Source organism: Chironomus tepperi, unplaced genomic scaffold (assembly GCF_022539635.2).
Source record: "Chironomus tepperi strain 1889 unplaced genomic scaffold, CSIRO-AGI_Ctep_v1 contig_174, whole genome shotgun sequence".
In the NCBI taxonomy this organism is placed as follows: Eukaryota; Metazoa; Arthropoda; class Insecta; order Diptera; family Chironomidae; genus Chironomus; species Chironomus tepperi.
In genome coordinates, this window is record NW_027226296.1 from 563,656 (window position 1) to 589,629 (window position 25,974).

At 33.6% G+C, this 25,974-nt stretch overlaps 2 protein-coding genes across 4 annotated transcripts in view; both read left to right on the forward strand.

Moving 5' to 3' along the window:
* The first annotated feature begins 428 nt into the window (after positions 1–428).
* Positions 429–12,375, forward strand: LOC139089043 (multidrug resistance-associated protein 1-like). Its single transcript, XM_070638467.1, has 15 exons — positions 429–859; positions 4,748–5,044; positions 5,102–5,559; positions 6,267–7,192; positions 7,873–8,617; positions 9,281–9,354; positions 9,420–9,513; positions 9,571–9,809; positions 10,185–10,292; positions 10,357–10,544; positions 10,613–10,620; positions 10,685–10,927; positions 10,994–11,312; positions 11,385–11,942; positions 12,009–12,375. Exons 1-15 carry the CDS (start codon positions 827–829, stop codon positions 12,306–12,308), a joined length of 4,590 nt encoding a protein of 1,529 aa, XP_070494568.1. The 5' UTR covers positions 429–826; the 3' UTR covers positions 12,309–12,375.
* A 1,895-nt stretch (positions 12,376–14,270) lies between these two features.
* The window catches only part of LOC139089087 (putative leucine-rich repeat-containing protein DDB_G0290503), a 41,207-nt gene continuing 29,503 nt past the window's right edge, over positions 14,271–25,974 (forward strand). For all 3 annotated transcript variants that reach the window (XM_070638515.1, XM_070638517.1, XM_070638518.1), the window contains exon 1: positions 14,271–14,427. The gene's annotated coding sequence lies outside the window, so the exon portion shown is untranslated. The remainder of the gene's footprint in view (positions 14,428–25,974) is intronic.

The window sequence follows — 25,974 nt, forward strand, 5'->3', positions numbered from 1 at the left end:
CTGATAAGGGTTGATCCCCTTTTCCTCCTTATGGTTCTAGTATTGGCACTTAAATTAGCTTTATTTATGCAGAATTTAAGGTTATAGATTATCTAATAATCCACGATTATCATTCATACCACAGATCATTTAGTTGCACACCCCATTACACGCAATAATAATGATAATTAAACTTCCATAAATGGCATATCCATGAGTGGATGAAACACGGTTTTTCAACCACTAATAAACCCGTGTATTATCAATTCCACGATAATGAACAACATTGAGAGAATTTTTCGTTAATTTCTCCTTGTTTTACTCACAATATCTGCTTATCATCAACTGATAAAGCGATAAAAGCTTCAATACATCCAAAAAAAAATGTTTTTATGCCAATTAGACATCTATAAAATTAAAAACATTTACCTTATTCTCCTCAGTCATTGCTGGTAAGTGCTCGCGAGTGTCAAGAAAAAGTGCCAAAAAAAAAAGAGTCAAGACAAAGGAACGATAAGGGAATTAGAAAAAAAATATCCAGAAGTGCTTTGTGTCTGTTATCAGCGATAAAAAAAAATAAGGCAAAAAAATAACATCGATTAATTATCCCCTAAAGACGAGCATTAAAGTGATTGACAATTTTTTAAATGTCTATAAAGTTCTTGTTGCCTTGACAAAGTAATTAAAAGCATAGAACTAAGTAATGCTCATTTGTACTTTTTATTAAAGTTATTTTTATAAATATAAATGCAAAGTGAAGTGAAGAAGCTGATTACATAAGGCAATCAATTAAGTTTAATCAATTTGTGATAACAGCATATAGTAGATAGCATTTGAAACTGCAATTATGAGTCAAGATTTTTGTCCGGACGGGCTATGGGTAAGTTGAATGTTTTTCGAGTAGTTTTTAAGGAAGTTTAATGTTTATTGGGATTTAATTGATTGATTGTTTATCTGGATGTTCGAAGGACAAATCATATCGCGATGGGATAACGAGGAATGCTTAACTTAGTGGATAGAATGCTTAACTTAGTGGATAGAATCATTTGACTGACTTTATAATAAGTTTGATTTTCAAAATTGATAATAGGTTGAGTCTAAGACTCAACTCCAGTCGACTTTCCATACAAAATTCGATTCCACTTCTAGCTCTACTTAAGAGTAGATATAAACCTGTGAGTCAAATTGGAGAGATGCAATTAGATATGCAATTAGTTAATTAAACACTAAACTATCAACTCGGAACATGAAAGAGACAAGCGCGCTTGATAATTTACTCTTAGTCAATACTCAATACTTCAGTTACTTCACGAATTTTATAAAATTTACTCGATGCTTGATGCTTAAGCAATGAAAATTTGATAAATTATCAATTATGGATATAGAATCGAATGGCACTCAATGTGGAAAAATCGGAAAATTGTGCAACTATAGCGTGTAGCTGGATTTTGTCGATTCCAATTTGAAGCTAGAGTCACACAAGTCTAGGAACACTTTTTCACGCCGTGTGCCTGTCAGATCTATAAAAACATGATACTCTATCAATATTCACTACTCGATTATTGAGTAACTTTTTGGAAGGGTTTTGGTGGTCTTAAGGAGTTTGCTGACGTCAAAAATAAGCCAATCAAATTGTATAAACACAACTAGTCATGCAAACTAGTCACAAACAACCCCACAGAAAAAATTCACATTTTATCTCAATAACAATTCTTTTGGGCACAATCCAAAGAAAACAATCCATTACTCATCAAAATCCTTTCCAAAACACCAATCATAAATGCAACTTTCATTCGAATGATAAACAAAATAATTAGAATTATTCAGCTACTTTATTTTATTTGTTTGCACATCAGCCACAGATAATGGATGGATATAAAACAAAAACTACAATTCTCGTGCGGGCAATCATCATTACATCTTAAGATAATAAGAAAAGCAAGGAAATCAATGAAAAGCACGACTGGCGCTTGCCATTGTTATCGGACTTATATTTAGCATGAGTAAATTGTCATTAATTATTCGATTGACATCAATTGATACTGTAATGACTGAAATATTAATGAGTTGTTACAATCTATGACAATTTTGGTTGTAATACTTTAAATTTTGTCAATTACTTAATTTACTGGTCGTATAGATCAACTAAAATTCATGGCTTCTCTTAGTTGGGATCTGACTCTGATTCTATCGCGGGTTGTGCTTATATTTTTGATTTGTTGGCAAACTTCGGTTCATAATTTTCAAAACAGCTCGTAAATTAATTCAAAAAGTTCATATTAAATTGCAATAAAATGAACAAAAGACAGTCAATAACTATCTCGATTCTTATCAGCAATTATTAATCACAAACAATTCTAATTTGGTCATTAAACACACGTTGATATGGCAAAGCAGGCACAGGTGTGCAGTCAGAAGAAAATATTGTTATGAAGAGATTTGGTTGGCATCCATCGAAGTCGGTCTCACTGGAATAACTCCATGAAGACGGTCCCGACTCACATTTAGACCAAATCTGTTTATGAAGTATGAGCCGGGATGTTTTGAGATTTTTTGACGAAATCTGTCAAAAATCTACAGTATTTCTGTTCAGCGACTCCTACTTACTCTAACATCTCTACATAACCGGCCACCCCCACTCTTGATGCACTAAACATTCCTTATTACCTAATTTTCCATCAATGAAAAATTATCAGCCAAAAATAAAGTTTATGTTCATTCGCATTAATCTTAATTTGTTGTTATCATCAAAAAATAGAACTATACGTACTTCTATTATTTCAATATTTTTATTTTTGAGTGTATGACAATGCCCTGATAATAACAGTTTACGTTTTGCGATAAAAAACTTCCATAACGGGCGTGCATATATGAATGAAAATATCATTTTGTTTTTTTGTTGGATGTGATGTCAGACGAGGTTGAGAGGGAAATGTTTTGGTGCAAATTGATAGTGAAATTATGAATGATTTAAAAATTGGGGATGAATTTATTTAAAGTTTTTGAAAGGATTCAAAAATTTTAAATTTATTTTGTTGTAAAATTCAATTTTTCTAGTTTTTTTTTTCAATTTTGGATCAAAATAACATCGATTTTGAAAATTAAATTTTTAAAAATTTTAGAAACTTTTGAAGTTTAACAAAAAGTTTTTAAAAAATTAAATTCTCAAAATTCTAAATTTTTTAATTTTTTTCAATTTTTTTGAACATTTTTAAGATTTTAAAATTTCAATTTTTATAAAAAATTTAATTTTAAAAAATAAAATTTCCTGATTCAGCCAACATTCCAATTTCACTCAAGCATTCAAATTTTTCTTTATTTCTTGGCTAAAAGCCAGCGCAAAAAGCTGTCAAAATTCATTTCATTTGCAAATTTTTTTCATACAAAATTGAAATTGAAAGAAAAATTTCTTCACATCTTTTTGAATGTCTCGATTTGGTATAGCATTTAAGAACATTGCAAAATGCTCTTGAAAAGATTTTGTTATCGCAACTGCTCACGATGTGTCGAAAATATTCAATTATTCTAGACTTCTTGCGATGTTTTCGTGGAAAAATGATTTTTTGAAGAAGAAGATTTCAAGCCAAAATTGACTTTGTTCCGTTTTTACGCCGGTCTGAGGTCACAACAGCCTGGTGTCAGCTTTTTAATAAATAAGCCGATTTGTGCTGTTCGGATCTTTAGAAAACAAGACAAATTTCACTTTCTAGATAGCTGAACTTGATGTTAAAATTAAACATTCTTAATAAAAATCTTTGAAAAATCTAAAATGTCAATCAGCTACAAAATAAGAAAATCTTTAAAATATCTACAAAAATTTAACATTATTAAAAATTAGTACAACAACTTTATAATTAAAATGTAAAAGTTTTAAGTTTGAAAATGAGTAATTTTTTGGAAATGCTTGAATATGGACTGTAAAACTTTGTGAATTATTTCAATTAAAAACATTTTTCAATTGCAAAAAAAATATGCAGAATATAGAATAAAATAATAAAAATAATTAGAATTGAGTGTTTGTGAAGCTGTTTATTGAAACAGTCGGATCCAGGGTTAGGCACTGTGCTTAAAATTGTGATTTTTATGATTTTTGAATTGAAAACCCAAGCGGCATCATTGAAGAAATCTCCAAAGCAGACTTTTTAAGAATACATCCAGCCGATTTATAAGCACCAGAAATTGAAATAGTTAAGTAGACTTGAGTTGTATTTGCTGTTCAAAATCCAAGTCGGCTTCGAGCTTTGATTAAAAAATCAAATGGTTGATGTGTCCAAATGGAAACTACTTGTCCAAGTGGAACCCTTGACATAATATCTAGTTAATTACTAGACCAACGGTCGACCTGTGATGTTTTCTCTTAAAATTACCACAAAGTTTGTCCTTTGTTGATCGTAGGTTAAGCTATTAACTAGACATCATGCCAAATTGTTCACTTTTGTTGGGATGGCTTCCATTTTATGTTTATTAATGAGCTTTAGAAGCTTCGTGGATGAAAAGTATGAACAAAATGAGATATTAAAGTTACATAACTTGCATTCATCATTAAATCCATTACTAAAATTAAATTAAAGCCACAACATATATTCGTGTCGAATTGTAATAAAAATAAAACTCAAGCACAACTGAAACTTTAATCAAACTCATTCAGCTCTTAATTGATTATTTTTATTATAGCACATTAGATTAAGTCTATGCTCGTTGAGATAACGTATCGCATTCTTCAGTAAATTGTTGATAAAATGTAGAATGTCTTTTTTTTTACTTTCAGGACAATGATCAGCTATGGCTTCCATCTGGTCCCCGATTTACAGACTGCTTTATGAACATTGGATTTATTTGGGGTCCGTGCATCTTCCTAGCATTTTTCTCACTTTTCGATGTCTACTTCCGTAGTAAAAGTCGATACAGTGACATACCATGGAGCTTCCTTAATCTCTCGAAAATGTTATTTGTCATACTCCTTATTGCATTATCAATTACGGATCTGGTTGTTATGCTTGGCACAACGGCAGTGACGATCTATACTGTCCAAATCGTGTCCGTGTCGATGAAGATTGCAGCATTCGTAAGTAAAATTGATAAGCATTGATGTCTATAATTCTAACCTCAAAATCATCCACAGTTCCTCGTCTTACTCCTTCAATTCTACCACAAAGCTAAAGGACATAGAACATCCGGTCTATTGTTCAACTTCTGGATTATTCTCATGATTTCAGCCATACCACAACTACTCTTGGAAATCAATTACGATTCAAACACTGCAAACGAATGGGAACAATTTCAATATGTCAATTTCATAATCTACTTCACACTTATCACAGTTATGCTGTTTCTTAATTGTTTTGCTGATAAGGCACCACGTAGCACGACCTACCACAAGTTTGATAATCCAAGTCCGGAATTAAGTTCGAGTTTTTTGCGACAACTCTTCTTCCAATGGTTTGATAGTATATGCTTAATTGGATGGCGTCGTCCACTAACCGAAAAGGACATTTATGATATAAATCCAATGGATACAAGTAAGGAGATTGTGCCGGTATTTGATAAGCATTTTGAAGCAAGTGTTGAGAAAGGTCGAAGGTAAGTGAATGTGATGATGTTTTGGGGTTTATGGTAGATTTATGAAGGTTGAGCATTTAAAGCAGAGATTGAAGTTTATTATGATATTGATGAACTATGAGGTGAATTTGGGTATCGATTGAGAGGATTTGGTTCGATTTTTAGCTGTAGGGTTGTATTCAGGGGATCAACACTTCTCCTGGCTACGCCTCTGTTTAGCTGACAATCCCGAACGGCACAATGGGGGAAACTCAACTTAATTCAAGGTTCCGTAAGGGCAACTATGTATATTGTCATTAATATGGCAACATAGTGGTGCTCTAGCATACATGTTGTGTTCGGGCATGCAAGTTTGGAGATTTGGGAATAGAATGGTCAAATTTTTGAATTCCAAGTCAAGTTTACACCTCAAAATAGACACTGTTTAGTTGCTTGTCTCGACTTCAAATTTTCTAAGTCTTGTTCGAGTCAACTCTCAAAAATAAAACTCAATTACCACACCCAATAAATTTCCTCCAACTCTGCATATACCATCGCAATAACAGGATTATATGATAGACTTGACTATTCCTTACATCAATAATATATCTGCATTGTTAACATAACATGAATCCCTCAAAGCCTTTAAATATGTACAATTTATGAAATAGTAAACTCAACCTTCATAAAGCATCCCTTGAGCTTTGTAATACCTTATCTTTATCCAAATATATTCTCAATTCTTACAGAAAACAACAAAAGAAGTCTGGCAATAAATCAAACATTCCTAATGTTGAGCCATCAAAGCAGACAAACGGTTCAATTTTACCAGCCATGATGTATACATTTGGTGGTCCATTCTGGTTTGCTGGATTCATCCAGCTCATCATTAATGGTCTAACATTAGCAAGTCCAATGTTGTTAAATGAATTAATCACATATGTGGCAATGGGAATGCCAGTTGCATGGCAAGGATGGTTAATGGTTGCATCATTGTTCCTTGTTGCATTCCTACTTGCCATTTTTAACAGCGTCTATTTTAAAGCGACATTTATTGTCGGTTTTCGTATTCGTACAGCCTTAATTAGTGCCATTTATCGAAAGTCACTAAGAATATCTAGTGCAGCCAAAAAAGACACAACTGTTGGTGAAATTGTTAATTTAATGTCTGTAGATGCACAGAGATTCTTTGAATTGATCTCATACGTACATGTGTTGTGGTCTGGACCGATGATAATTGGAATTGCAATTTATTTAATTTGGCAACAGCTAGAATATGGCGTCATATCCGGTATTCTTATTATGATTCTGATTACACCATTGAGTGGAATTATTGCTGCAAAATTGCGTAACTTACAAGTCGAACAGATGAAAATTAAGGATGAACGTGTAAAATCAATGAATGAGATTCTCAATGGTATGAAGGTATTGAAGTTGTATGCATGGGAGCCAAGTTTTGAGAATCTTATTAAGGAAATTCGTGAACGTGAACTTGTCGTCATGAGAAAAGGTGCAATTCTTAATGCTGGAACATATTTCGTATGGACATTGGCACCGTTCCTTGTACAACTTGCGTCGTACATCACCTTCGTTTTACTTGGTGGAACTCTTACGGCCAACAAAGCTTTTGTATCGGCTGCATTATTTAATATCTTGAGATTCCCAATGGCTATGTGTAAGTAATACTTTGTTTATTGTGTCGAATAACATTTGTGGATATTTATGCTGAATTAAATCTATTGTATCAATTATCATATAGAAGGGTATTGGAATAGGGATTAGGATTGGATTAGATTATGTTATTTTATGGTCAGTGCTTGAAGTCAAGCTAGAGTCGACTTGATTCCATGCAAAACTCAAGTCAATTTTGAGCTCCGGCTATGGCTTTTAGAAACATTTTTGACTTCAAAATATGTAACGGCATTTTAAAGTTTGAAATTTTAATGACATAAAATTAGCTGCAGAAGGCTGTTTTATTTTAGAATTGTCAAATAATAATGAAATTATGTCATTCTGATTGCATTCCTTGTGATCCATGGATCAATTGTGGTCCATGGATCAATTGTGGTCCATGGATCAATTGTGGTCCATGGATCAATTGTGGTCCATGGATCAATTGTGGTCCATGGATCAATTGTGGTCTATGAATCAATTGTGATCCATGGCTTCCTATTCTGAATGCAGCACAGCTTAAAGTTCACTCAAATTCTATATGGAGTCAAGTCGACTTGAATTGACTTTTCCATACAAAATCCGATCCAACTTCAAGTTCCAAAATGCAGTCACAAATATCCAACTTCCAATACCTTAATAATCTCCAAACTCTCTAATCTAATAATCTCACATCTCTTCCAGTCCCCATGATGATTGCAAATATGGCACAAGCATGGGTCAGTGTAAAACGTATCGATAAATTCCTCAACTCGGAAGAGCTTGACTCAAGCAACGTAACCAAAGAGAAAAGTGAAAATGCATTGAGCATTACTAATGGTACATTTACATGGGGTGGCGAAAGTGTTACATTGAAAAATATCAATTTGAAGGTAAAGCGAGGAAATTTAACGGCAATTGTCGGTTCGGTCGGATGTGGTAAAACATCACTAGTTTGTGCATTACTCGGTGAAATGGAAAAATTGAACGGAGATGTGAATGTAGATGGTCGTATTGCATACGTATCACAACAAGCATGGATACAGAATGCAACTTTACAGGATAACATAACATTTGGACGTCCATATAAAAAAGATTTTTATAATCAAGTAATTGAAGCATGTGCATTGCGTGCTGATCTAGCAATGTTACCCGGTGGCGATCAAACTGAAATTGGTGAAAAGGGAATTAATTTATCGGGTGGTCAAAAACAACGTGTTTCACTTGCTCGTGCAGTTTATAGTCAAGCAGACATTTATCTCTTAGACGATCCGTTGTCAGCAGTCGACTCGCATGTTGGTAAACATATTTTTGATAATTTAATTGGTGAAAATGGTCTTCTAGCTGGTAAAACACGATTGCTTGTTACACATGCCGTTATATATTTACCAAAAGTCGATGAAATTTATGTTCTTGTTAATGGTGAAATCACAGAGAGCGGCTCATACAAGTGAGTAAATATTTTATCAATCATATCATGTATGCAAATAACGATAGTTTGTGGTAACATATGGAACAAATTGGTAGTGACATTGTTGAGAGAATTTGTGTCTATTTTTGTCGATTCTGATGTTTTTGGAGCAGTTTATTTGGTTGGATGAGGATGTGATGGTTGGTCTGTGTCTGTGTGTTAGGTGTAATAAGCATCCAGGATGGCACATGACGTAGAAATTGGTGGTAACTCGACTCTAATCCAATTTGACTGTAAATTTAGTCCAGATTCGATCAAATTCGATCTCAGGACAGAGTCAAGTCAATTTAGGGTCGGGTTTTTGGCACACAGGTCGTCATGAGCTTTCCTTGAGGCTAGGAGTGACTGTTTCTATTTTATCCTTAATTTTGGAAACTGTCCTTCAACCTTAACTTCTAATTTACCCTCAAATCTCTTAAAACTCATAATTGAGTCTTAAAATCCTTCAATTCTTCAAAAAACCAAATCCAGCAACGATAAAAACTGCCCATTTTCCTCTCTCAAAAAATGTCATTTCCCATATATTTCCATATCCATGCCATTCCTACCATTACACCGATTATAGTCAACGTCATCGTTATTATCATAGTAATTCAATAAATTTTCACATTAATGCTCCTTTTTCCATCGCTTTTTTTTTAGAGAGCTTCTGTCACAGAAGGGCGCATTTTCAGAATTCCTTACCCAACACATTCAAGACATTGAGGATGATGAAGGTAAATTTATACTTTAATCCAATTTTCAGCTTATTTTATTGACAATTTCTTCTTTGTGTCTTTAGAATTAAAAGAATTGCAAAAGGCAATTCAGGATGAGGACTTAAAACTTGTTCTTAATCGTCAACATTCGTCGTTGTCAACTAGTGCGGAAAAGACGTAAGTCTAAAGCCTCATTAATTAGATTATTGTTGCTAAAATTTTCTTAATTTCCAGCTCATTGAATGGATCAATTAGAAAGCGTAGAATAAGTCAGAGACGTCAATCAGAAAAGAGCGAGAAGGACGTACCTGTTGCAAAACCAGCCACAAAATTGACAGAAATTGAAGATGCAGGAAGTGGTGCTGTTGGATTTGGTGTCTATATCCGATACTTCCAAAGTATTGGTCTGGCATTGACTGTCGCTGCCATTGCTAGTAACGTCATTAACTCTGGAACGTCGATCTATTCAAGCAGTAAGTACATGACATCCTCTAATCAGGGTTGATCAAACCATCACTTTTTTGTCTCTCTCTCCCGTCCCTCTTTCTCCCGTCTCCCTCTCTCCCGTCTCCCTCTCTCCCGTCGCTCGTCTCTCTCCTGTCGCCGCTCTCTCTCCCGTCGCCGCTCTCTCTCCTCCCGCTCCTCTCTCCCGTCTCCCTCTCTCCCGTCTCCCTCTCTCCCGTCTCCCTCTCTCCCGTCTCCCTCTCTCCCGTCTCCCTCTCTCCCGTCTCCCTCTCTCCCGTCTCCCTCTCTCCCGTCTCCCTCTCTCCCGTCTCCCTCTCTCCCGTCTCCCTCACCCTACCTCTAATGCTAACCAATTTTAATTCAATTACTCTTCTTATTTCCAGTTTGGCTTGAATCTTGGACAACAGACACGCGTGTTCTGTACCCACCAGTAAATATGTGGTGGCGTAACTTCTACATGATTGTTTATGCCATCCTCGGTGTCTCACAAAGTAAGGAAATTCCATAATTTTCATAAGAAATCATAAATCTCATTTAATATATCTAATTACATAGCTGTTGCACTCCTCATCACATCTATGGTATTTGCTATTGGATGCTTGCGAGCAGCACGAGATCTTCATAATAAACTATTGGGTAACGTGCTACGATTACCAATGTCTTTCTACGATACAACACCATTAGGACGTATCCTTAATCGTTTTAGCAAGGATATGGATACCATTGATGTTATTTTACCTATGGTGAGGATGAGCTTATGACTATAAAGTTATGAAGACTTTAATTAATGGATAATTATTTTTATTTTCAGATTTTCCGGTAAGGAAGTTCATCGGAGGTCATCCTTAAGTTACATAAATTAATTAAATATTTTTTTTTTCAGTTTTTGGATGGTCATGTTCTTTGCAGTTCTGTCTGTATTTGTAGTCATTTCATATTCTACCGTCGCATTTTTGGGTGTTGCAGTTCCAATGTTGGTCATTTACTATTTTGTACAGAGATTCTATGTAGCTACATCACGTCAATTAAAGCGTATTGAGTCAGTTACTCGTTCACCAATTTATGTGCATTTTAGTGAGACAATTACTGGACAGTCGGTGATTCGGGCATGGGGTGAAGAGCAGAGGTGAGTAAAATGAGGTTAAGATGCCTGAATTGTCCAAAATAATGATGTTAATCACCTCCAATTTAGATTCATTCAAGAATCAGAAAGACGTGTCGATTACAACCAAATGATGTCATATCCAAGTATCATTGCCAACCGTTGGCTTGCCGTACGACTTGAAATTCTCGGTGCAGTCATTGTCTTCTTTGCTGCATTCTTTGCAATCATTTTCGACATCGGTCCGAGTACGGTCGGTCTTTCAATCAGTTATGCCCTACAAGTTTCATCAACATTGAACATGTTATGTCGCATGACAACGGAACTTGAAACAAATATCGTTGCCATTGAGAGAGTTGATGAGTATTCGGATGTGAAGCAAGAAGCTCCATGGAAGACTATCGAAGTTGTAAGTTGATTGTTGAAATTTAAATTGAGAATAGAATCAATAATTTCTTTATTCATCCACAAAATATAAAAGGATACAGCATGGCCACAAAAGGGAATTGTTGAATTCAAAGATTTCCAAGTGCGTTATCGAGAAGGACTTGAACTTGTTCTAAAAGGAATATCATTTATGGTAAAGACACAAGAGAAAATTGGTATTGTTGGTCGTACGGGTGCTGGTAAGAGTAGTCTTACATTATCATTGTTCAGAATCATTGAAGCAGCTGGCGGTAAAATTATTATTGATGGTATTGATATATCCACAATTGGATTGCACTCGTTACGCTCAAGGCTAACAATCATACCACAAGATCCGGTATTGTTCAGTGGATCATTAAGAATGAATATTGATCCATTTAATTCGTATTCGGATGATGCAATATGGACTGCATTAGAGCATTCACATTTAAAATCATTTGTTAAAGGATTAAATGATGGTTTAGAGTATAAGATTGCCGAAGGTGGTGAGAACTTGTCAGTTGGTCAAAGACAACTATTATGTCTTGCTCGTGCATTGTTACGTAAGACAAAAGTTCTTATATTGGATGAGGCAACGGCTGCTATTGATATTGAGACAGATGAACTTATTCAGGTATGAAATGACATTGCTGCTGCATGGAAATTCAATTTAACTTCCTTTTTTCTATTAAATTACCAGAAAACAATTCGTACACAATTCAAGGACTGCACCATCCTAACCATTGCACATCGTCTTAATACAATTATGGATTCAGACAGAATAATCGTATTAGATGCGGGTATGATTGCTGAATTTGACACAGTTGATGCATTGATGTCAAATAAAGATTCAATTTTCTTTGGTATGGCTAAAAATGCTGGACTTGTCAATAATCCGGTTAATGAATTGACGATTGATGAAGCCATTGATGAAGCTTTCCGTATGGATGAACATGATGACAATCCAAAAAATAATACAAATTTTAATACTCATTTGTAAGGACAATGAGTTGGAAATGTTTTAATTGATATTTTTGATAATAAAGATTTTTTTATTAATTATGAAATATTTTGTGGTATTTTGATGGATATTTGATGGCATGACTAGTTGTTAGTGGTTTTAGATGCACATGACTTATTAAAGATGTAAACTATGGCTCTAAACCGGCGTGAGTTTAGCTTGAGTCTGGTATTTGACTGGATTTTCTTGAATCCATGTCTCAAGTAGGCTGTAGGATGCATTATATGACTTTGCTACTCCAAGAAACTACAAAATATCGGTCTTGTACCGATATTCACTTGATATTCACTTATTAGGTAGCACTGAGAGAAGTAAGGCTAGTTCTTCATGGAGAATTCTTCAAGTGAGTGCAAAATGCTGCGTAATAATATTATCAGTTATACTGCGTTTTGCACAACGTGCACTGCATATCATAATGTAACGATGTTCTTTATAAGTCGTTCACTTATTGCATAATCCAATATCACCCACACCGCCTTCCTAATTATCTTTAACCGTTTAAATTATCATAAAATTTCAGATATTTTCATTTATTTGTTCTGAATATTACAAGTCGATTAATTGTTTCAAAATTCGGAAACAGGCCGGCATTTTTTAACCAAATTCACCATCAAGTCAGAGTCATGCCGTCCTGGAATCGGATTTTCGATCGATTAACTGATTTGTGCTTTTTAGATATAAAGACACATAGCGTCAAAATAGCCTAAAATCCAGCCCAAGACTGACTTGATTCCAGCCTATGCTGAATTTCATCGAATCGGGCATGACGGTAGTGTCAAGCTAGCCTGTGATCGGATTTTGAGTCATTTCTATGCAGTGTTTTAATCAAGTAAGCGATCGACCCCTTGAGTCAGAGGTGAACAATCTGTATACGACGGCACAGTAATTTGTTGCGATTTTTTTTTTTTTAAAAACTCTACGAGCCGAATGCTATGCGCGGTTTGGGTCTAGGCTTATCACCAAAGTTTGCAGTGAAAAATAAAAGGTTGTCAACCACTGCTTCAAGTTATCCTTGAACATTTTTAGGTTAAATAAACATTTTTTTAAATTTAAATATTAAGAAAGATGTAAATGAATATTTGTTTTTCAGATATCAAGACACGGTAGACAATTAGCACATTGCTGATAAAACATCAAAATGTGACTTAATAATGATTGTGTGGAAATGGAACTTATTCTTGTGACAGGTCATTTATTTTTGATATTTTATGTCAAAAAACTGTTAAAAATTTGCAATTTAAGTACTTAAAAATTTAATTTGAGTTCCTCAATTGAACAACAACTAGAAATATTGAAATTAAAGCTTTAAAAATCATTTCCAGCAGAACCCCTCAAATGTCCCAACCCAAAACATTTGAACCGTTCCCATAAAAATCCAGAGCTTCCAAACGTCATTCTCTCACACATTTCTCTCCCAAGTATCTTCTTAAATCGCTGATTACACTCGAGTATAAACAACAGAAAAGTGCACAATCGCACACAATCACACAAAAGCCGAAGATGACACGACACACAACACAACGCAACGTGAGAGAGAGCGGCTTCGCCAAAAAAAACAACATAAAGTCAGCAGCAACAACACAGAAAAAAGAAAAAAAAAAACTTCAAAACAAAACAAAAATCGCAAAACGTAAAGGAATTTCTGTTAGTAAGAATCGAAGTATCGCGCTGACAAGAAGTGTCGTGCATTTATTTTTTTCGTTCTGTTATCACTTAATGTATTGTTAAAAAATAAAATTGCAATAAGAAAAAGGCATAAGAAAATAATAATAAAAAATTAATTTTTTTTAACTTTTTTTTTTGTTGTTAACATCCAAATAATTAATTTATGGATAGGTGTTGTGCATTAATATATTAAATAAAAAAAGTGAAAAAATATGAAGAAAATTGATTAAATTTTATCAGTGTAAAAAAAAATAATATTTATAAAGAAGTTTCTCCTTGATAAAGTACAATTATTATAGTTAAAAATGATAATGGAGTGTTAATTACTGGCGGGTTGACTTCATCAACACAAGAATATATATATTATATAGATATTAAAAACATATTCAACATTCACACGACAACAACGTGGAAATTTATTTTATTTTATTTTGTAAGTCTTCTCAATTTTTATACTTTATTTATTGTGCCTTCATCTTCTCTTATCACACGGCAAATTGCACAATTGAGAGAGAAAAAAATAACTGAAACATATGTTTCGGTAATTCCCCGATATTATGTTGACTTATCAACTCTGCTGCAACATTCGAATGTGATAAGAAAGACAGCAATGACGAAATTGCGATTATCAAAAAACGAACTTGAATTGTTGATGGAATTTCACTTTTTTCCTTCGATTATTTATCAAATCCACAGTCACAATTTAATGAATGAGTATGAAGTGACAATGGGGTATGGGTGTTGGTGTTGATGGCGCATGTTTTAACATTTTTTTTCTTTATTCTTCACATGCGGCATGCTTTTTTTTGTTTTGTTTCTTTTATTTTTTTGGTTCTTGGAAAGTTTTGGGGAATGACCAAAAGTTACGTAATGGGTCATTTACTTTCGATTTGCTGACCTCCCCCTACACCCCACCCGTAACATTCACCACCCATCCCACCAACCCTAAGTGTATTTCGTAATAAGTGAACGGTCACTAACGGTTAAAATAGCGTTTGTAGACCCTGACCCATCCCCACTGAAGAGAAATTGCCAGAAATTTAACCATCAACTGAATATAACCATGCCCACACATTATAGCATAATCATTAACAAACATTTGGATTCTTTAATCAAATTGTAAGCCTTCCCTCTAAGCCAATGGTTCGCAACCTGTGTGCCGCACCAAAATGTGGTTAAATGCCATGAACCATATGATGTATGCAGTTTCGATCGAAGCTTACTATCAAGATTTTCCGCAATAAATATAAGGTTGTGCACTACTGCTTTAAAGTATGTAAAATTTTGAACCAAAATTTGGACTCCGGAGCGAATTTGTAAATTCTCCATCACCTCCCACTAACTTCCCCTTAAACCAGTGCAGGGTAGACCATTTATTTTTTGCGGATCACTTTAGTGGTAAGCCTGGACTGAAACCTCATACAAGATACAGGATCCACGAGGAACACAAATTCTCCACCAAGGTTGTCGTATGCGTCACGTAACTTCCGCACTCTCCCCATTTATGAAAAATTCACAACTTGCCGATTCATTCAGTTTTTCAAAGTTTTGTAAAGAATTATTAAAATATTGACATTTTTGGAAAGAAACACACAAAAAAAATTTCCACGTGACTTAATTCTTCTAAAAAATTGAAATTTTCCATTTCTTATGTCAAGTACAATATCCTTCCGAAAAATGCTCTTTAAATTATTTACAAAGTAATTAACTAGATTTATTGGTGAAATGACATTGAGTGGAAAAAATTAGTGCTTATTTAGAAATTAAACTGTAGTTGATGGTGTCAAATTATGTTGTGCAATCAGAAATTATGTTGTTTATTTGACCTAATTTTAATTACCTTTATGGATGTGAAAATTGCTATGAATATGATGAATGAAAATTTGAAGCTCTTATCTTTGGAATTTTTTGACTAAACACGTGATTTTCCAAAAGAAAAATGAGAAATGAACTTGAATTTATTTGAAAATTATATGCACTGCTCTACCCAAGCCTATTTGGGCATCACTAAATCGCCATATTGACGATCAAACATTAAGATATCTTGAAGCCAAGACGCGTCCATTTTTAGGGTCACAACCCTCTTTTGGGCCTAAATTCTTCAATTTGCTGAGCACTTTTAGACATAAATCCCAAAATCCTCGACTAAAATCTTGCATTCTATGCAAAAATCAAGTTCATCCTTCAAGAACTCTCTTATTACATCCCTTGTAACCTAACACTATAGTAACGGCTATTTTCTGCTCATTGCTAAGGTGAAAAATGAAATTTTCCGAATCGTGAGGCTTGAGCTATAAAAATAAAGCTTAATTAGAGTTCTCAACACCGCTATCTTAATCCTTGTATAACAAATAACAAAACAAATATTAGTAAGTGTTTATTTGATATTAAAGAAGAATATTAAGAAGCCTAAGTTTAATTGATAAACTATTCAGAACTTAGCTCTAGATCATTTAAAATGGAGGAAGTTTTGACCCCAAACATCAATGTTCTTGTTGCAGTTTATTTAAATTTGTCAACTTATAACAATTTAACATAAAGTGTGAAAGTATTTCACCATTTCATGAAAACGTAGCTTATTATTGCCTTTGCATATTCTAGTTCAATTCGGCCATTGATGCCAATGATACCCGAATTGGACAAATCGGTACTTACTTTCTTCGCTGTCCGTACAGACTAAGTGTGATCCATAGCCTTCCTTGAGTTTCGTAGCTTTGTTTCAATCGGTTAATCGCTCAAAAATTCGTTTCCAGGTCGAAGTTACTTTGACTTGACGGATTTAAACCAAATCCTGCACCATGACAGATTCGCTCAAAAATTCGATCCCCGGATGACGTTATTCTGTGTTGCTTGATCTAAATCGAATCTGGCAAAATGACAGAATCACTCTAGTCGATTATCCGACTCTGCTATTCGGAATAGAATCATACTTCTTTGTTGTTAACATTACTTCATGTAGTTTTCAACCTAAAATCCTTAAACATTCATTTCATACATCCATTTAGTGAAGAGGATTCCAGAAGAGTCTTAGTTCCTCCCTCTAAAGCTTTAATTAATATTTCAGTCATAATTGATAGAATTGACAATGAATCGAGTGATAATTCCACAACAAATACTACAAAGATCCTCCTATACATCCCCCAACTACCCCAATCCAAAAAAGTAAAACTCCACCAAAATCCACCAGCAGATACCTCAATATTAGAAAATATGCTAGAGCATTACACAAAACGCCAGCGTTGATGATAAATTATGAATTGTGTGCCTCAAAATTTCCATTCGACGTATGCAAAATAATCAATATTATTACCCATTTTTTTTTCTTTCTTTTATTCTATTCGAACCTTCTGTATATAGCTAGCAGTGGCGATATTTCTCAATATACATACATGTACATTGAGAGAGCTTCAAAATAGGCAACAACAACAACAACGTCAAGCGACAATGAAAATGAATAGAATGAGAAAATAAAAAGCTAAACGCGGTGGAAAATAAATAATGAATATAGCAATAGACATTTCCATACATTAAAGAGCACAGAACTACAAATAAGCATATCGTAAGAAATAGTGATAGAGGCACACAATGTCGTTTGATGATGATGATGATGATTATAAGGGAGAAAATATGATAAATACAATGGAAATTTTTCCTTCAAAAATATAAAGTCAGTTTACAGTCAGTCAGTCAATGTTATGTGTGTCATTGTATTTGTATGTGAACGGGCGCTCAAGAGAGAGAATAATATGACTGTATATATATACAGGCAGGCATCATCAAGTGGATGAATTATAATGAGCTTTATGACTTTCTTTACATCTTCTCTTTTTTTTGCCATTTTCAAGTGAAATTGAAAACTTTTTTTTTTTCTTCCTTTAATGCCGACAGTAACAACCATCAAGTGAGGTTTAAGTAAAGAGACACTTTTATGTACTGTAGGGAATGCCTTCCTATGTGTGTATGTGGAGAAAGATGGAAATTGCGGTTTCAAATATGCTCATTATGTGAATGTTATATTGAATTACATTCAGGTTCCTTTATATATTCTATGAACGCATTAAATTTATATCGTATTACTTGTTATTCGATAATCAATAATGGGAAAAAAAATATGAAATTGAAATGAATTTTTTTTGTTTTTTTGTTTCAAATTCTTCTCGGCAAGTTTGTATCTAATACTTCCTTGGCGAATAGTCCTTGTATCTAATAGTTGGAGAAATATCGATGAATTTTTGTAGTATTTTTTGTTAATGACTATTAAATGTGTATAACTTATGTTATAGTAAAACATCATATTTATTATTGCAGCATTATCGAAGAAGATTGTGTAGCAATGCTATTAATTTGTTACTGATTTGGTACGGTACTGGTCTATATTCTCTAATTATACCTTACTATACCCTCTTTGCCATACTAGGTGTAAAGCCTTAGTATAGCCTAATAGTACTCTAGAATGTCTAATAAATCCTTAGCAAAGCCCACCCATCCGCAAATTCTACCGAAAATAGTAAAATATCGCTTCATTTATACAAATGAAATCATTGTGCTAGATCCATTTTCGAGATCCTGATGCGACAAATTTTACCATTAGAAGGTTTAGGTACCGGTGCCTTGTCGACTGTATATCAATGCGTTGTGGTTCTAGACTTGATTATGGCTTTTTAAAGCCATTTTCCTGACTGTTGATTGAGACTGTGAAGAAATTGGGCATTGGGAATTGACAAAAGATAACGATAGAGCCAGTTTTAGACACCAACTAAGAGAGGTCATGGATCACAGATGATTATAACAGCCAGCAATGTTAATAAGTAGTGTTGCTAATTTTCAAATTGAACAAGTATGAAGCAGGGTGATATTTAGAGAATAAATCAAACCAACCCCATATCCTACCCTTCTTCTAATCAATTTCTAACTACTCCCCTGACATATAGTTAATCTTCAAGAAAAATGAGACAGGCAAAGCAAGAACTAAGAAGTTCACAGCACTAAACGAACTCAAGAAGCCTTAAGAATGATAAATAAAAATAAGAATAAGAAGCATCAATAATACTTAGACATGCATTGTTGTTTAATTTGTTTGTTAAGAATATTCTTTGTGCTGAACACGGCTGGATGTTTATGAGTAAAATTTTTGTAATTGATTTAAAAATCATACGATTTCTGAATGATTCAAGTGGATTTGGATCTGTAGTATATTTGGATCTGTAGTATATTTGGACAGTTTTTGATTAACTCTTGTAGCTTCACAAAATGAAATTTTTTCAAATAAATTGCCAATAAATACCAGAAAATAGACATAAACTAAAGTCATTAAACAATTAAGTTTTGAATTCATTCTAACTTATTTTAAGGAGGTAAATCACCTGCGTATGACAATCATCAAAAAATACCAAACATAACAAAAATCACCGAATCAATAACAAAATTTTTCCCAATTTCCAGCAACTCAGGATACAGAAAAAATGACAATTTAGTTTTTATTACTCAAAAAACATTAATATTTTCATTTGTACTGATGAGTAATAAGCACTGATCGCAAAATGTAGCGTAAATAAATTTATTTGACTGTTTTTTATCAAAAAATTTATTTACGGGCAATTTGCTGTACTGATTGGTAACTTTGACAATATTGCGACTCAACAAATGGAATTAATTATATGAAAAGCTTTCGGACTGTTTGTTATTTAAAGTTGTAAAATTTTGTTGCCTTTTGGAGTTGATTTGATGAAATTGAGCCTCAGGGCTCAGTGAGGGTTAAGTCGACATCCCTAGCAGGCATAGAGACCTGTTTTAAAGCCTATAAAGCCTTCGGGCAAGAGTTACGAACATTTTTAACCGTGTGACTTTTGGACAGGTTCCAAAAAATTACCTCAAAAGTGTCAACAATTTTAATGACTTTTTCAAGCAGATTCAAAGGTTGAAAAGTGAAATTTTTTGTAAAAACCCAAAATAAAATCAAAAAAGGGAGCTTTAGATAACGAAGGTTGATAAAAATAAATAAAATTGTATTTTTATACACTTAGCGGACACTTAGGTTATCTTTAATTAAGATTATTTAATAACAATAATTGTGTAATTTTAATTAAATATAGATCTGATAACCTGGAAAGGACACTGCGTAGAAATGAGCAAAAATTCGACCGCAAGTTAACTTGACTCTGTCCTGAGGCCAAATTTCATTGAATCTAACCTTAAAATAGAGTAAAACTTCCCTGGACTTGGATTTCCAGAATCAACTGTTGTTCGCAATTCCGTTAAAATTCTTCTATTGTTTATTTTTTTCCATTTCCATTAATAGTTTTTGAAGTTCATGAAATGATCTTTTAAACATGTGAATAATTTATTGAAAATACTTTAAAATCACATGGTTGTTGTGTGAAATTTAGTGCTGTTAAAAAAGGAAAAATGAACATGCGATAGCTCCAGATGGGCATTTTCACATGTCTCTGTGATATGTTTCTATCCTTAATATTCCAAAGAGCTTGGTTGGGAAATATATGGGTCTATATGAGCTAATGCTTCAAATTGACTCGAATTTTATGTAGGGACAAGTCGAATCGGTAATTGGCAAGCGGTAGCCAGCGATAGAGTCAGTTTCAGGCGCCGACAGAGGGAGGTCATGAATCATGCTTGATCTGTCCGGCCAGCGAAGTAAGACAAGTCGATTTCCAACTTTGACTGAAAATATACCACAAATTAGATGTGAATCATTGCCAAAAAGTCAGAAATGTGGGCTGGGGACAACGATGTACAGGCTAGGCGTATTCCACACTGACTCTAACTTAACTCCGACTAAATACCGGCTATTCCCACAAATACTTTCCAATTCCCAACTCTTCATCTCCCAAAACACCACCCAACAACAATCTCCACAATTACACCATCTATTCCACAAGTGAATGGACTACCCATGACCCAATAAATGTTTGAATTCCTCCGAAATTTATTAAACTTCTATGTTATTTACTGATACCGCTATCGAGTACATTTCTTGGATGTCACATTTGATATATTTATCAGCCAAATATTTTATTGCCTTTACTTATTGTACTACACACTTATTCGATAAAAAAGTTGAATGTTTACGACTTTGGTGACCAAAAAAATTGAAGAACTAAGGAACTGCAGGCTTTAGAACAGTTGTGGGCAACCTGTGTGATGCGGTACAGTAGATTGTCGCTAAAATGTCACGAACTGTATGCTGTATGTGGTTTTTGTTGAGGTTATCACCAAGATGTGCCGTGAAAGACAAAAGGTTGTCCAGCACTGGCTTCACAATTTTTAAGGGATCTCGGAAATTACTTTTTTTCATGTCAAAATGTTTAAAATAATTTTCCACAAAATTAAATATTTTATATAAAAATATCACATTACAATGATTGACATTCACTCAAAATGATCGACGACATTCAAGTTATCAACAACAAAACTCTTGTTTTTTATGTCTTCTGTCAATTCCATCGTCATCGCCGTAATAACAATAATCTGAACTAAAAATGAAGAAAATCAATTCTTTTTCATTTTCATAAAAAATAAATATACATCAAAAATTAAATCGTCAGTGCAATGACAAGAATTGACCTTCAAATATATATTTTTTCATGCTTGAAGCTATTTTGTAGTTATTTTTTTTTTCATATGTGAACAGGCAGATATGACTACGGTAGTATCGTATAGTTCTTATTATGATACGTGTCTGTTTTATTACTATTTGCTATAAAAATGTAAATATGCTTTGATACGTAAAAGCGATAGGGACTATAAGATAATAGAGAAATGAAGAAACAAGTAGATTTGAAGCTTTAAGCTGTAAATTGTTTGTTAATCAACGTTGATGTTCCTTATTGTTGGCAGTGTTGCTATGGGGATTATGATGGTTCTGATTCAATTGTTAGGGTATGTTGCCAGGGAAGTTGATATTGGCAACTTGAGTCAAATTTTCAATGCAAAATCCGAGTCGACTTCAAACTCTGGCTTAGGGATTTGATTTTTATGTCTATTTCTTGACTGTCCTTTGATTCTCATGGGTATATAGCATAGACATTATTCTAATTAATACAAATTATAAGTGGATCACATAGCAAATCTACAAGCACTTCTATTTACCATAAACCTTTCAAACAACAAACTAGTAAACTAATCAAAAATCGAATTCGATGTAGGCTTGCCCTTTCGTCGACAAAAAGCAGTCTTGAGGACTCATTTCGAATCTTTTTTTTAACTTATTCAAATGACCGAGACAATGACATAAAGCCAAGTTTCAGACACTAATCGCGTCGAAAGATCGTTTCGCGGCTAATAATTGCTTAACGAGTGAGGCTTTGCCAAACCACCACACTTAAACCTAGATCTACAGTTTATTATGGAGTCCGAATCACTCTTTTGAATGAGGGCGGCCTGTAAGTCGCATTTCCACTGCATATGGTTCGGTAAATGACAAATGAGAATTCCTTCTATCGAGACTCGAACCTATGATCCCAGAGTCAATGTTGCAATGATTAGATACCGAGATACTAAGTCACTCAGCCACTGATCTACATCGATTCACTCAGACAAAAGCTAATATAACTAGAATCTTCCAATCTCCACTCATTAATCGACTACTTCAAGCATTCAAAAGTTTCACAGAATTCAAATCTACTTAAAAGCTTTTTCATCGAAAACAAAAAATTTCCAACAATTATCTGTGAGAATCTAGTTTTTAAATAAGCACGCGATAAGTTTTTTTTTGCATTCTTAGTAGCTTCCACTCCAAACTTCGTCTCAATCAAAAAAAATCCTCTCCAAGAGAATACAAAACAGCAAAGTGTCTAAATGATAAATGATTAAGAATATAATTTACCTCAAATAAGTTTATTTATATCCAAGTATTAAATAAAAGAGAGGAACTTTTTGTTGTTTTGTTGATTCCATTTGTGTGAGAATGAGTTTTTCACACAGTATAATAATGTAAGTTTGTGTATGGAATTTCCACATGTATGAAAATAAAAAAAAATATTGAGAACATCAACAGCACAAAAAAGCCACATACGATATAAACGTATGTAAACTTGCGTATTTGGCGGTGCCGTGGTGCGCGCTTTTTTTCGTTTAGTATTTTTGTTTTCTAAAACGGCGTAGAGGGTTTGTTCATTTGTGGTGTGTACTGATGTGATGAATTTTCAACTTCCTAACCTAAATATTCAAGATCTTCACACAGATCAGATCAATCACTTTTTCATAATTTTTGGACAATTTTGGCATACTTTTATTATCGTGTTTGATCCATTTCTCATATTTGTCTACTTACTAACTTACTTACTTACTCACATACTTGCCCGCATCTTCTAAGAGCACAAATCGTTTTATCGATCATAAATTCAACTTCGGGCTGGCGTGACTCTCACTTAGTGATGATTTCGTTTCATATTAATGATCACAAACAGAAAAACTCGTTCGATAACCCACAATAATTCATATTTACGTCGAAAACTGCAGTTTGTGGCATTGCGTCGCTCGGGAAGCATAAAAGAGTCATGACTCTCTGGTGCCACGTTTTGAATAGACTTATGCAGTTTGCTGGCTAGCCAGTTTGAGTCGATTTCAAGTGCCATATTAAGGAGATCAGATATAAAAATTGATCTGATTGAACAGATCAGTGACCTAAAGCTGGTTCTATCACAGACTTCCATTTGTCAATTCTTAATGTCAAGTACAACACTATTTCAATCAACAGTCTCCTTCCAAGAGTTTTTTGGTCACTTACGAGTGATCTTCTCATCTAAAAAATTAAATTTGATACCTTTAATTAAGAGAGCTTCCATAGTCCTAATAACATGTTCAGCTCATCGAAGCCTGTTCACTTTACAAAATCAGCATACCTTAAGGATTTGATATATTTTCATAATTCACTTAGACTAAAATACACGAAATCCAAGCTTGCGGTTTTTGGCAGAACAGTTCTTAACAGAACCATATAAATAATTAAGTAGGTTTCAACAAACCCCCCAAATACTGGACATCATTCCTAAATCATCCCCTTTATTCTCCTCTTAAAGGCAAAAATTATGGAAATTTTCAAAAACTTTGAATGGAAAAATAATTTTTTACCAATGTTTATTTTCATGTATATCCGTTGCTATAGCAAAAAAAAAGCAAAAAAAAAAGTTTACTTTCATTTGTTTCCCCCACAGCCACTAATGTATTAGCTATTTTGATGTCATACACCAATGAGACATGTATCTACATTACATTCTCTCGCTCTTACTCTCTCATATACATTTGCGATGATAAATGTTGTGTTCTGTAGCTATGCTTGTGAAGCGCACGACCCGCGTTCTTTTTTTTTTTGTAAATGACACAGAAATTTATTTTTCATCCATCATTACTATTATTACGGTCGCTTTGCTCGAAATAATCGGCATGACTGTATACTGTGCATTGTGTACATTCACATCAGACAAATTTTTTTGTTTGGATTTATCTAAAGCATGTGATGAATCAAAATAAATGAGAAGAAGTAGAATTTATTCAATATTCGTCTTTGTAGCTTCATTGTGGAGACTTCGCGCGCGTTTAGTGTCTGATATTGCCTTTTTTTATTACAACTGTTCAGCAACTGCTTATAAGTGAAAGACATACACAAAAAAAATATAGAAATTCTGCTTTGACCTACAAAAGAATAAAATTGTCATAAAATAGAACCTCATATGTGACTGCATAAATTTTCATATATATTCACAAAATTATTATGTAAATGACATGGAATAGTTAGTGTAATTGGCATGCGGAACTGTGACGCAATAAAGAAGATTTCTTAAATCTTTGACACCATGCGTGTAGAATGAAAAATGGATAAATTGGATTTTAAATGAAAGTGATGATAAAATTTAATAAATTATAGTGTGGGCTGTGAATATTATTTTTATTATGTGCGGTTGTGATGAAATGGAATAGAAAATTGTGGATTATTGAAAAAATTTAGATAATAAAATGGTTAGTATAAATCAGAACTTGAAATCAAGTCTTATTTTATATGGATTCAGATCGACTCTCCTACTCGAACAGCACAAGTCGGTTAGTTAATCCAAATCCGACAGCAGGGCTGCTTTACTCTAGCATGGTTCTTAATATAAACCGAATCCGACCACAAATCAGAGTCACACTAGTTTGGAGTAGGATTTTTGATCAAATTGTGCTTCTCATGTTTTGGGGAGTGAGCATATATGGCAAAGTGTCGGATTTGAACCAATTAAGGCCCTGGATTCGGATTTATGATCAATTAAGGGTTACCGTTAAGACAAGAATTTATGCTAAATTTATGCAACACAAAAGTGCTGTTCGATAAAATCTCAAATTATAAAAAATTCTTAAAATTTAGACAGTCCTGAGATACGTTGACATAGATTTAATCTCAAAAACTCAAAGCTTGGCAGCTAAAATTTTACATAACCCAAGCTGCATGCTTCGATGAAGATACATCAGAAAATTTAAATAAAATATTGAATTTTTTGTCACATAAATTAAGAAGCGCTCCCAAAAACAAGTAAATCTCCTCTTTATAGCTATGTATTACTCTGCGTACTCAACAAATAAACTTAAATTCACCCAAAAATTCCACACTTTTTTTTTCAAGTGCATTGAACTTCCAATCAGAAATTTACTCGAGAAATACAATAAAAAATTGAGCAAAATAAATGTAAACACACCTACGTCACACGCAAAAAATGTCATTGACATTTTAAAGCATATCTCATAATTTTTTTTAATTCTGTCTTATATCGTATAACAAATCACTTCCGCAAAACCGCAAAAGTACATTACAATGAGACTTATCAAGAAAAACAACAAAAAAAAAATAAATAAACATTAATTTTTACGAGTTTATCACAAATTATTCTTGACATATTGCAACTAGGTCTGCATTAAAATTTATTTTCCTTTTCAAAAAATTCACAAACACGCGTGTCAGCTGGAAATACAGACTGTTTTTTTTTATCAA